Source organism: Pogona vitticeps, chromosome 4 (genome assembly GCF_051106095.1).
Source record: "Pogona vitticeps strain Pit_001003342236 chromosome 4, PviZW2.1, whole genome shotgun sequence".
NCBI lineage: Eukaryota > Metazoa > Chordata > Lepidosauria > Squamata > Agamidae > Pogona > Pogona vitticeps.
The window spans coordinates 52198318-52212153 of NC_135786.1; the positions used below are offsets into that span (position 1 = coordinate 52198318).

The 13836-nt window shown below is 41.9% G+C and overlaps 1 protein-coding gene across 7 annotated transcripts in view; it reads right to left on the reverse strand.

Annotated features, from left to right (window-relative positions):
* MDFI (MyoD family inhibitor) overlaps positions 1-13836 on the reverse strand; it is a 79127-nt gene that overhangs the window by 10490 nt on the left and 54801 nt on the right. For 5 of the 7 annotated variants that reach the window (XM_020796460.3, XM_020796453.3, XM_020796478.3 and 2 more), the window contains one exon: positions 7980-8207. In XM_020796460.3, coding sequence (XP_020652119.3) covers positions 7980-8207 — 228 coding nt within the window. Of the gene's footprint in view, positions 1-7979; positions 8208-11947; positions 12020-13836 lie in introns of all 7 variants that reach the window. The other 2 variants (XM_078393134.1, XM_020796470.3) reach the window with 1 other exon arrangement.

The window sequence follows — 13836 nt, forward strand, 5'->3', positions numbered from 1 at the left end:
AACTGGGCCAAGACTTTAAAAAGTTGCTTATTTACACAGAAAGCATATTCAGAAATATGATTGTTCTTGTTAAAAAATAAGCTGGATTTATGTATGTTTGGTTTATATCTCTCTCCTAAGATGGAATGACTTGCTATGGACACATACGAAAAAGCTCTGATTCAAAGTCCAATGAATAGGAGAAAGCATTGTCACGGGTGTAAGAATATCACAACTGTTGGCTTGAAGTGGTTATCACCATGTTTATAGTGTTGAAATGGCTTGTGTCCTTGATCTAGAGCAGTGGTGGAGAATATACAGCCTTCCAGATGGTGCTGGACGACAACACCCACCAGCCCTAGCCAGCACAACCAATGGTGAAACATCATGGGAGCTGTAACCCAACACCATCAAGATGGTCCCCTTTCTCACCCCAGAGTAACCTAAGTTTTTAAAATCAGCCTTGAGGATTTCATTTATAAGTTATGAGACCATATGCTGGCACCAAATTTAAAACAAAAATGATCTTAAATAAAATTGTATGGAACTCTTACAGAAAGGTAAAATATACCAGTGACTGGACTTTCAGTGTTAAAGACTCAAACGCCTGCACCCAGACAGACCCATATTTGCTGTCCTTCTACAAACAAGTGATGACATTTCTCTTCAGGCAAGCTTTCTCTGAGTGACTGGCTACCTGAGTAGGGATTTAAATGGATGGTTGTACTCTACTGCTTTGAATGTGTTTTGGTGCGGCTAATTTTTTTTCATATGGTACTTGTTTGATCCTTTTGTATTTGTAAACTCACCACTGTTAAATACTGTCTTTTGATTATGTAAGCAGTCTTGGGTACTTTTTAAGGAGAAAGGCATGGTGAAAATAAATAAATAAATAAATAAATAAATAAATAAATAAATAAATAAATAAATAAATAAATACATACATACATACATACATACATACATACATACATACATACATACATACATACATACATACATACATACATACATTTTTCATATTTTTTTTTAAATTTCAAGCCCAAAATTGACATTTCTGAATTTTGGTAAATTCTTATAAAAATGAACTGATATAAAATTGTCAACTACTCTTGAGTAATGACACTGACCAAATAATCAGAGCATCCTAAACAAGATCAGACTGCACTGTGGCAGTCAAAGAATGTATCCAGTTGATCAATTATGTAATGGAGCCAATGTTTCCAGAGTTTAAGTCCTGGGACCTTTTGAGTAGCGGGGGCTATGACATCATCAAACTTCTCTGTTCTCTTTCAGCTTAGCCACAGTTCTCATAATAGCTGGAAGGAAATGCTCACTTCCCGCCTTTCAGGAACAGGGCACGTTGCAAGGTATCTCTTGTTGTAATGTATGATATGGTAATATGCTGCTGAGAATCTGTTCCAAAAAATTAAAATACTAACCAAATCAGTGCTTATCAGGAACATATTGACTAACCAGAGTGGATAGATTGAGCCCCAGGTCTTCTGGAGGCCTGGTTTACCTCCTGGGCCCCCAAGGAGCACCATGAAATGACTACTTCAGTATGCATGCTGTGGCAAATCAGTGCTAAATAGGGCAGCATCGTGCCAGGTATTACTGTATTGAATGGTGGTATGAACTTAAATGGTCTGTTTAGAGCCACTAACTTTACAAAAGACCCAGCCCTTCTGAAAAAGACTATCCAACATATCTACCAAAAAACACCAGTCTGGGTATCATCTATAGAGGCCTTTACACCAGGGGTCATCAACCCCCGGTCCGTGGCCCAGTGCCGGTCCGTGGGCTTGCCGGAACTGGGCCGCGGATATGGATCTCCACCAGCCCCCCACATCAGGAGTTGGCAATTACTTTCTATAGGGGGCCACATGAAAAATCTGAACTTCGTTCGGGGGCCGAACCAACTTTACTTAAAAATAGGCCCCCATTAGTTGGGTAGTAATAGGCCCCCAATTTGTGGGTAGTAATAAGCCCCGTTGGGTGAGGCCCTGCAGTGAACAAAGTACAAGGCTGACATAGTTAATTCCCTAAACTTTTTTAGGATTGGAGCGACGACTGGTGGGCCGGACAGGAGTGGCCCATGGGCCACGCTTTGTCCAGGTCTGCCCCACACCCTCATGCAGGGGATGTGTTATGCTCGCAGTGGGTGTATCACGTTTGCAGTGGGCATGACATGCAGGCGGTGGCATGTCGCGCTCACACACATGCGTGAGAGCACAACACACACACACAGGCACAACATGCTCACCGCATGAGCATGGGGGTGCCTCCAACCTCCCTGCTCATGAAGCTCGCTCCCCCCAGGCAGTCCGCAGCCCCAAAAAGGTTGGGGATCACTGCTTTACACAACCTAATCTCATGACGGAAGCGAAACTTATAAGATATCAAGATTTATTTTAAAAAGATTGTGAGTTAAGGTCTAAAGAAGATTTAGAGACATAAAACATATATATAGACTGGTGGTCCAGAGCACAAGTGGAATCTAGGTATAGAAAAGATAAAATAGAGGGTTTTTACCCAGAACAAACGATATTTGCTAAACTTCTGTTGGGCTCAAAAGATAAAGTAATTAAGAAAATGTATGATTATTTGTTAGAAATTAAAATGCAAGACGAGATGGTCAAAGAAGGTATGATTCGGTGAGCACAAAGTATTATAATATTGGTTGTTGTGGGTTTTTCGGGCTCTTCAGCCGTGTTCTGAAGGTTGTTCTTCCTAACGTTTTGCCAGTCTCTGTGGCTGACATCTTCAGAAGACACGAGTAGCACTCTATGCTCTGGTGCAGTTTGTTTGGGAGTTGAGTATCTATAGCTGTGGGATCAGCTTTTGTCCTTTTTAGGAGATGGGTGATTATGGTGATCAGTGTGTTTTTGTTGTGGGTGTATTGTTGTGATAAGGAGGAGAGATTATCTGTCACTGTGATTGATGGGTGTCATTAGCTGATCTTTTGTGCTGATGAACACTTGCACTTCCAAGATTAGAGATGGGGATGAATATAAAAACGGATTGCTTTTTCCAACGAATATAGCCGTTTCTTTAAATATTCATAGATCCATATTTGTGGGTTTCAGAGACCTCCACGAATATGAAGAGACAAATATTTACCTGTTTGTATTCGTCCTTCATATTAAAAAAACAACAAAAAACAGCATTCTGACTACAGCCACCCAATACCACAGCCTATTCCCACCCCCTTCCTTTCCCTAACCTAGGCCCCCACCCCACCACCCCACCCACACCGACACCTTCTTACCTTAATAGCTGCTACCAAGGTCTTCTGGTCTCGGAGTCACACATGTAAAAATGGAGACTGGTTGCCCTTTGCAAAGATGGCGGCTGCGGCTTCCCTACCCTAAATGAAGCCACATCTGCCATTGTTGCAAAGGGCAGCCAGTCTCCCTTTTCACACGTCATGGCTGTGAAGGCCTGATGGAGGCCTCGGCAGCAGCTATAAAGGAAAGAGGGTGTTGGTGGGAGTGGGATGGGGGCTAGGCAAGGAAAGGAAGGGGGTGTGGGGGTAGGCTGTTGGGGTGGCTGGCAGTGTTGGGGGTGGCTGCCTATTGGCTTCTGATTAGCTGATCGACGGCCAGTGGGCAGAATGGGCTTCTGTGCCATGTGGTGAACTCTCCTGGGGTGGACCCAATCTGTGGGCGAATAACTTGGATGTCCGATATCCAATCTTCACCAAAGTTGGCAGGTGCATTGGGGAAGACATAGGAAGTTCTGTTGTGATTCTAGAGTCTCTAAGTACCTTGGGGAAGCTTTCCTGGGGGATTGTCTTTGTGACTACAGTATATAACTCGGGGGTCCATGATCCAATGTTCACCAATCTTTCAGGAGTTGTAGAAAAGCGTCTGAGGAAGCTTCCCTGTAACTTTGGTGTTTCTAAGTCATTGGGGGACAGTGTTATAGCCATTTAAAGTGCAGGTGAATCAACAGATTGATCCCTCAAAGAATATTCATATTCATGATCCATTAACCTTGACAAGTAACGGATCAAAACGAATCTCCCTTTTTAAAATTTGTCCCCATCTCTAATTACCATTGTACCACTTATTTTGAAGCCATTCCTACACCAGGAAAGTACGAAGAGGGTACAATTAAGCCCTATTACTGTGCAAATGTAGCAATACACAAACCAGTCAAGACAACTCAAGAAATGAATGCACAAGCCACTTCAAAGGGAGGGGGAATCCAGTCTGGTTCAGTCGTGCTAGGAGCTGTGGAGTCATCTGTACTTTTCAAGGGGCCCACTGAACACTACAAAGTGTTCACACATTTTTACATATCATTTTAAAGAGTTAGTTAGTGAAGAACATGTATAAATATCAAAATCCATCTAATGGAACAGAAACTCAAAATTGTATGTTCTTCAGCAACAACTACAGCTTATACACACACTGAATCTCCAGGATACCTGTGGTGCCAATATTCATATTTGTATCCTCAAGGATATGAATATGAATAGCCCAATACTAGCGGAGATCCCAACTGCTCGAGGCAGGATGGCCTTAAAGGGAAACAAACTAAAATAAAGCCTAGTTTATTCCAGCATACACACTCATGCTAAAACTGGGAGAAATGCTTCATATATAAAATCTTTTTTTTTTTTAAATGGAACTGTCCATAAAAAATAATCCATAAACCATCACTTTATTCCTACTGATGACCTAGTCTTAGGCTGGAGAGAGAGAGGACAATATTTGTAGTGTATATATATTTAATCAAAAGTGCCTTTGAGGAAAGTTTCTGTTTACTTCCCTTCAGGCAAGTCACCCATTCGTACTGGTTTGACAGCTAAGTGTGTGTGTGTGTGTGTGTGTGTGTGTGTGTGTGTGTGTGTGTGTGTGTGTGTGTGTGTGTGTGTGTGTGTGTGTGTGTGTGTGTGTGTGTGTGTGTGTGTGTGTGTGAGAGAGAGAGAGAGAGAGAGAGAGAGAGAGAGAGAGAGAGCCCTACAGCAGAGAGGTGGTGGGTAATGCAACATCTGGGAGCTGCTAAAAGCTTTCTTTCCTCAGAGGGTGCAGCATGACTGCAGAATGTGACTCATAGGTGTAGAATGTCAACAGGCAAGCAGCCCAGCACCAGATGCTCACAGGAAAGAAACATGTGGTCTTACTGTGACGGCATTTCTAGTATGGTTTGCTCCAGTCACCTTTTGTTCTATATACTGTATCTGTCTGCCCTAGTGGCAATCTATATATCACAACGGAAGTTCTTCTATTCTTCTTTTTACCAGTAGGTAAAATAATTTAGGTGTCTTTGGAGTTGAAAGGCCTTTTTTTTTTTTTGTAACTGGAAGGATTTACTGTTCTTAGAGCGTGATGTCTTAACTTGGGGAAATTTGTCCATTGGTTCAATTCAGTTGTTACTAGGGGGAAAGCCTTTGAGAAGGGACTAGTGAGACCATGGAAGTATGAGAAAATTTTGGAAAAGTTCCTTTCCTTATTATATTATCCAGAATTCCATAGTGGACATGGCCATTAGCTATCCTGAGTAAAGTATAGGAATTGTAATTTTAAAAAGTATTTTCCCAAGTTTTGAGGAGAACAACTATGGCAACCTTTTTGTAGCCCCTATTTCTATGTTCCAAATTGCACTCCATCTGAAAGCTTCCATTACACACACTTACATATAAACTACCTGTACATGTAAAGGTAGATTATATGTAACTGCATGTAATGGGCAACCTTTACATGTGTAGTTTGGCTTTTAGGTAGGCCCTTAGGACACACTACTTTATAGCCACCGACATCTGTTTCTCAAGACCTTTATTGGCATAATTTTCAGAATAATTAAACATAGGACAATTTTATTTCAGAAACCTAGCTCACCCTTTAAGACAACAACATCTGATGGTTATCTTTTTTTTATTAATACACACTATATGCCATCCCTGGCTTAAAAGCCTGGAACTGCAGACTCCATCTGTTGTCACTTACAATCAGCACAAACGGTGAGACTCTTGGGGGAATGCATGAGTTGTTTGGCCAATCAATTATTCTCAAATAATTCAGGATTTCAGCATAGTTTAAGAATTTCCTTCACTCTCTTCTTGTTCTACATACTGAAGAGTGAATCATAGGTTGAAGTAAATTAAAAAGGGTTCAGCAACCATGAGACAAAAATCAGGCATTCTTACATGCTGGGATAAGTTTCAAAATTAACAAATAGGAGGGATATTGTCTGTGGCAAGTGGAAATGAGTGGTATGTGATCGCATGCAGAATTCCTAGAGAAATATAATGACTTGTAGAAGATTTTCACAGAATGCACAATAATAAACTGCTGAATTTGGAGCCTTGGTCAATCCTAGCTGTCAAGACAAGTGGTACCTAAATATACAAATATACACATAATCAGACTACCCTGAGCCCCCTTCATTTTCAGGGGTCTGTGAGGTCCTCAGAGCATTCTATGAGCAGAAAACTGGCTCCCAAACTCACTGAAATAGTTCACTCTGATCTAAAACTGTAATAGGGGAAATATGCCCCCCCAACCTTCTTAGAGTCCAAATCCCATCAGTCCTAAACAGAATGGCCATTGGTTAGGGATGCTGGAAGCTGCCATTCAACAACATCTGCGTTGTCACAGGCTTCCAGTCACTGCTTTGCATTTCAAAGGTCTGCAGCATACAAAGTAAAACACAACAGCTGCGTTGTGCAGCTCCTCATAGACAACAGTGATGATGTTATCACCGGAGACAAATTACCACTGACTGACGGTGACTAGGGAGCGCACACAACTTGTACACAATGTAGTGAAGTTGTGTGCACCCTTAAATGGCCAAAGGAAGTCTTTAATAAGCAGTGATTTGCAGCACAGCTGGATTTCAGTCAATATATGAAGAGTACGTGCTGTGATATATTTTAATGAAAATTTAAGTGGATTAGATCTGCATGTATTGGTTCCCAGATTTGTTCCCACGGTGTTTTGAAACTACAGTCCCAGAATCTCTGACCATATTGGCTGTGGCTTCTGGGTGTTGTAGTCCAACAGCATCTAGTGACCTACTGTAAGGAACCACTGATACCAATAACTCTGAAAGGAGGAGGGGAAAAATGCACACAACGTCTTTAGTGAACGTCCAGACATTCCTTCAGGGGTAGCATCTTAGAAGAAAACTGATATGTGATGTGTTTTATTTCAAGAGACACACCCACCATTGGACATACTAGCAGTGGCTCTTTGAAAAAACTTGATCTTGAAGATGTATGAAGACCTTATTTTTGGAGCAATTCCCCTTCAAACAGTTTCCCGCATTTATTCATGATCCATCGAGGTTGGATGAATCACAAATTACAAATTTCAAAAAAAAAATCCTGATAAATCAATGAATCAATTTGTTAATTTGTTTTTACTTTAAAATCTTATAAAGCATCTAGAGACACCAAATTCACAGGGAAGCTTCCCCTAACTCTCCTCTACAAATCTTGAAAATTTGGTGAAGTTTGGGGTTTGGACTTCTGAGTTCTACACCCACAAGGAGGCCTCCCCCAGGAAAGTTCCTCTCGGGGACCTAGTGAAACCAAAAATCACAGAGAAGCTTCTGCTGACCATCCTCTACAACTAGAGTCCCCAACACCCAGTCTGCAGCTCAGTACTGGGTCATGACCTTGGCAGAACTGGGCCATAGAGACAAATCTCTGGGGGGGGCTCTTTGTGGGTGTATAACTTTAAAATCTGAAACCCAGTCTTCGCTAAACTTGGTGTGTGTCTCTAGGTGCCTGGGAGGCCATCATATTGCCAAACAATTTGACAATTCAAAAATCAGTAAACGATCATTGATCTGTATTCATCGGAGCATTGATTTGTGTGAATACAAATCAACAAATTAGCAATTTTTAAAATGAATTTGGTGTTTTGTTTTTTATTTGTGCCCATCTCTAGTTAGCAGTTTTTAGGTATGAATGTGCAAGGAAGAAAGAAAGATAAATACATGAGAGAGAGAGAGAGATTTGAGAGATACAGGAAGGCAAAACCTACGTGTCACAGTTTCTGTTCCTACTAGGCAGTTGTCACCAGATTTTGCTTTGGCAGAGGCTGTTCCATTCACCAGGGATCTGTGAGATGCTGAATGTTCCCTGGGTGGGTTTTCCTCCTTTACACCCGTGGTATGATTTTGAGAAACAGAAGCTGAGGCTGGACTGTCTGTAGTTGTTGGTGCTATCGCTGAATTCGGCATGGAGGAGGGGTGCACATTTGTATCTTGACCTGAAAGAAATGGCAAGTTTTGACATTAGTACTGGTTTATCCTTGAGGCTGGAGGTTTACCTGGTACCTAGGCATTAGAGAGCAGATAGCTATCTCCAGGACATGCACTCAATATATAAAAGAATGAATATTATAAAAAGTAAAGGGCCATATAGATCACATATCAGAGATTGGAAGAGTTAGACTGTAACTCCCAGAATCCCCCAGCCAGCATGGCTGTTTCCCATGCATATGAACACACAGTGACACTTCCATAACAGGGTGTTAGTTCAGAGCTAAATGTCTTGGCTTATTAAAATAAAACATATTTGAACTTTCTGCCCTTAGTCCTCATCCTTGCTCCACCCCTTCCCTTGTTGGTCCACCATAACTCAGTATGGTAGGTACTTCTTGGGACAATTGACCATAATTTTCTAATTTCTCCAGAATTTATAATGGGTAAGGTTACACCCTGCTTTCTTTCATGTGTACAAATGGTCAGGACACTTGGAAATCATTTCTCTTATTTCAAATTCTTTTTTGGCATTCCTCTTAAAAGGATATTTATTGAATACTGACTTAAGAAACTATGATTACTAGTTTTTAAATCAGTTTCAAACTGTGGCTGAAGATCATTGCTTTTTTTCTAATCCTAGTAGCATGAGTTAGGCTTAAGAGAAAACTATGGTTAATTAACACTGGATGTTTTGAGTTTCAGTGTTGTCCCCCACCCAGAGAGGGAGGGAGGGAGGGAAGAACGTGAAAATTGTGTGTAGAGGCAAATACTCCAGGCATATCTTGAACAATAAACCTAAATACGGCGAGCATGTTTGGACTGGGCCACAGAATTGTGATGTATCAAAAACTAAGACAAAATAGTAAATATTTTAACTATCCCAGTGAAAAGGACAGAAAAATGTTTCCACTGTATGTTAAGCATTATTCAAGAAAGAGAATGTTTACATTAGATAAATACCTTTCTAATCTATATTGATATTAATATAGACATTATTACCTGCAATAAATAAGTAGATCAGATTTAACTCCCCAGCAATCTGCTGTTCACTCACAATTCTGGTACAGATAACAAAAGAGTAAGAAACTCTAAGCTAAATAGAAACATTAGACTGATATGCCAGAGACTGTCAATTCTGACACTCAGAATTTAATTCTGTCATATGCAAATCCCAATTAACATAGTCCCTTTCCACTCTAGCATGCAATGCATTTCCCTATCCCTGCCACTGTGTTGAAAAAAGTGGCACTTAATGAATTGTGTTGCGATCTCAGCCAGAAATATGACTGCAAACCTAATCTGAGGTGTGTACAACTTTGCCTAGTGAAGAGAAATCACCTGCATCTAAGAGGCTACCTGCAGAAGTTGTTTTCCAGTAAACTGATGCAACTTGCTTATTACGCATTGCAAATCACTCCAGTGATTATCCTCTTGCGCACGCATGCATGCACGCGCGCGCACACACACACACACACACATACAGAAATATAGGGAGCAAGCACATCTGCGTGTTTCTCCATGGATGGTAGTCTCAGCACTTCTACTTCTTGGAGGCCAGAAAAACGCAAGATATTTCACCCATACTGGTGCACAGTGTCAGCAAGGATCACCACAAGTATCACAACTGTACCCTGGGAGGAAACGTACAGCCCTTGGCAGAGATACTTCCAGTGTGTCCAGCTTTGACCTGTGCACAAGGGAAGGTGCTATGATGAGAAAGGACTAGATGAAGCCAATGAACTTCACTTTGTTGAAACGTGACCCAATGTGAAATCTTGGATTCACTGAAATTAGTGACCTAAACACCCACTAAGACTCCAGAGGGACACATCCCTTTCCTCTGTCCTATTCAACCCCAGTTTTACCCACAGACTAGTTCAACTTCCCACCTTCTTCCTTAGAGCTGCTTCCTGCTCCTGCTTGGCACTCAGAATAGCAGCAACAATTTGCACACAACACAAGCAGCCAGAGTGCAGCAGCTTCAGGGGGGGTGGGACCACATTTTATATAAAGTAAATTACACCTTAGGTGAAGAGAGTGAGGCCAAGCACCCATAATTACCCTGATGGTAACAACAAGGCCTACTTGCAGCCAAGGCAGGGGGCTGAAGGGAGGAAGCAAGAGGCCTTGAACCCATCATTAAATGAAATAGAACAAGAGGTCCTACATGCAGGCAGACAGGGAGGAAAGGAGGCAGACCGCACGTACATAATTATAGCGACTGTAACACAGAGCACAGCATGAAAAGTAAGGGCCAGATCTGCAGCCTATTACAGTTAATAAGGTACTTTTTATATGCTTCAGAAGAATTTATCTCATCTTTTTTTAGAGCTACTACATGCTATGTGAGATGCACAGCATGTAGTCTTTTTTTACTTCCACATGAGCATGCACAGGCCTTATTCAATTTCTATGCATATACATTGTGGTGGGGGGGGGGGAGGAGACACTCTAAAATAAGATTGATTAAAATCTGAGCCAGAGATGGATTCTTGGATCATAATGCTTGCCTTATATTTGAGGCAAGTATTATGTGCTCCAAATATTCATATTCTATACCTGGGAGGATGGTGTCCTGTACTTTTAATAGTTGTACAACTGATAGAATTTGGTATCCACTAGCTAGCAATGGATACATTGATTAGGCATCCTTCAGTCTCGAGAGACTATGGTAACGTGCTCTGAATAAAGGACTTGGAACAGCGTCTAGTGTTATGTTCCATCTGAGTGATCCAGTTTATGTTCCTGGCTGGATAACTCAGGGAGTTATGTATCTAGCTATGGAACCAGAGGCCGGAAGTTCAATTCCCCACCGTGTTGCCTAGGAGACGAGCCAGCCTGTGTAGCCTCAGGCAAGCTGTCCAGAGTCCCAGGTTGCCTCTAGAAGAAGGGAATAGTAAACTCCTTCTAAGTTTGCTATAAACCTTAAAGGGTACCCATAAGTCAAAATTGAGTTAATGGCACATAATACTTATCTAGCTTGCAGCAAACTACTGCAATCAAATTGAATAAAATAACAGATCACTAAAATCATTTGTAGACAGTAGGGGGGAGAGATGTAATAGGATCAGTAGTAAAATGGGTAGTACAAATAAATTCTGCAGAGTCGCATTCAGGTTCAGGGCATATTTCCTGAAAAAGTCTCCAGATGCATAAAGGCAATTGTTGTTGCATGTACTGGGATGTAGTGCTTCCTCTTGTCTACATGAATCTTGGATTGTACCCCTGATTTTAATGTTGTGGGTACTTGTTGCCCTCCTCTTTTGCCTATCTTATATGCCCAAACTCTATCTTGTTCTCCTTCTTTCCTCCTCTCTTTTCTTCACCCATGAACCATCCATACATAACACACTCTTTTCATTGCACTATCCAAAAACCTTTTAATTTCAGTCTACCTGTTTCAGTTCATCACAATAATCTCCTTCTATTGTTTTCATTTTTCTGCTCCTGTATTGTATCAGTTGATTTATGTGAGAGACTTACCTTACAAACAACAACATCACTATTGCCACCTACTTTCTCCCAGCTAATATTCTGCTTTCTACATGGATGTTCATAGGGCACATGGGAAGCTATGTACTGTCTCAAAAGTGCAATTATTAATGTAAGCTCATTTCTGTTAATTCTATGGAAGGAACTTGTAAGACAGCCCAGATCAAAGCACTATTTTGGTTTACATGAACAAACTGTATGCCTTGTGCAAAATTGAACCATGTGGGGGGGAAAGAAACACAGCACTACCTACCCCACAGAAGGTAAAGCTACTTGTCTCACTTTGCACTGTTGATACTGGTTTCAGCCTCATGTTGTGTGGACACTGAAAAAATGTACCATTGTTATAGGTACAAAGGAAATTGAACAAGTGATTAGCATAGATGAGCCCATAAAGAAACTCTTTCTTGTAGCTGTGCAGGACAGCTCATGCATCTTCCATTTATTCCAAACTATGCACAGAACAGATGAAACAAAGTCAGAATGACATGCAATGGGATTGAACCACATCAGGCAACGGACCCAAGGCAACTTACATCATTAAAAAGACAATATTCAAATGCTAAAATCAGCAAGTATATAAATATTAAAAAGAAACCAGCCTTATATTAAAAGCAGTAAGTAAAATCAATCCTAAGCACATTTAAAACCACAGAGCATAACAATCTATTTAAATATCCCTCTCAGACCACTAGTCATTAAGGATAAGCCTGCCTGAAGAGAAAGGTCTTTGTATTCGCGAAGGCTTTCACGGCTGGGATCTAATGGTTGCTGTGAGTTTTTCAGGCTCTTTGGCCATGTTCTGAAGGTTCTTCCTAATGTTTCGCCAGTCTCTGTGGCCGGCATCTTCAGAGGACAGCACTCACAGAGTGTTCTAACCCTGGCTTGATAGAGTGCTGTCCTCTGAAGATGCCGGCCACAGAGACTGGCGAAACGTAAGGAAGAACAACCTTCAGAACACGGCCAAAGAGCCCGGAAAACCTGCAACAACCAGAAAGGTCTTTATTTTATTTGTTTGTTTGTTTGTTTGTTTGTTCAATTTATATCCCGCCCATCTGGTATATTCTACCACTCTGGGCGGCTTACAGAATATCAAAACAATTTAAAAAACATAAAAACATTAGCATACAACAATAAAAAGTAGTACAGGAATAAATAAACAATAAATAGCAAAGCAAAAGAAATCAGTAGTTGACAGGAGGGAAGGCCTGGATGTACATCCATGTTTTCAGCAGGCATCTGAAAGTACCCAGCGTAGGGGCCTTGCAAATCTCCGGAGGAAGGTTGTTCCGAAGGTGAGGAGCCACTGCCGAGAAGGCCCAGCTTCATGTCTTTTCCCTCCAGGCCTCCCTCGACGTCAGGCTCCTCAGCCTCACCTCCTGACTCATGCGGGTGATCCGAGTAGATCTTGATGGGAGCAGACGCTCTGCCAAGTCTCGAGGTCCTAAACCGTTTAGGGCCTTATAGGTAAGCATTAGAACTTTGAATTCAATGTGGAAATGGATGGGCAGCCAGTGCAGTTTGGCCAGAACAAGAGAAATATGTTGGTGTTTTCTCACTCCAGTAAGGAGTCTGGCTGCTGCATTCTGCACCACCTGTAGTTTCCGCAGCAGCCTCAAAGGTAGCCCCACGTAGAGTGCATTACAGTGGTCTAATCTTGAGATTACGAGCGCATGTACCAAGGTAGTGAGCGCTCCCAGGTAGGGTCACAGCGGGCAATCCGCCAAAGGTGGAAAAAGGCGGTGCGAACTACCAACGCCACCTGGGTTTCCATGGTGAGTGGCGGGTCCAGGTGTACCCCCAGGCCGCAAACTCCACTCTTAGCAGCCAGGGTCACACACCCCCAAATGTGAGAGAGCCACCCAGGCCACCAACCCCAAGGGCGTCCACCCTCAGAACTTCTGTCTTGTCCGGGTTCAGCCTCAGAAGGACAGCAAAGATGGTGCCAGCCTAGCTTCCCATGGGAGGGAGTTCTAACTAGCTTAGGACAAATGCAACTCTTCCATTACAATAGGGTCAAGTCTCATGAAACAGACCCTAGGAAGTCTTTAACTAGCAAGGAGCCAAAAGTCCTCTGGAAAAGGACTAGATCAGGGGATGCTCACACTTTCCATAAAGTGTAAGCATTGTGTACTGTACTTT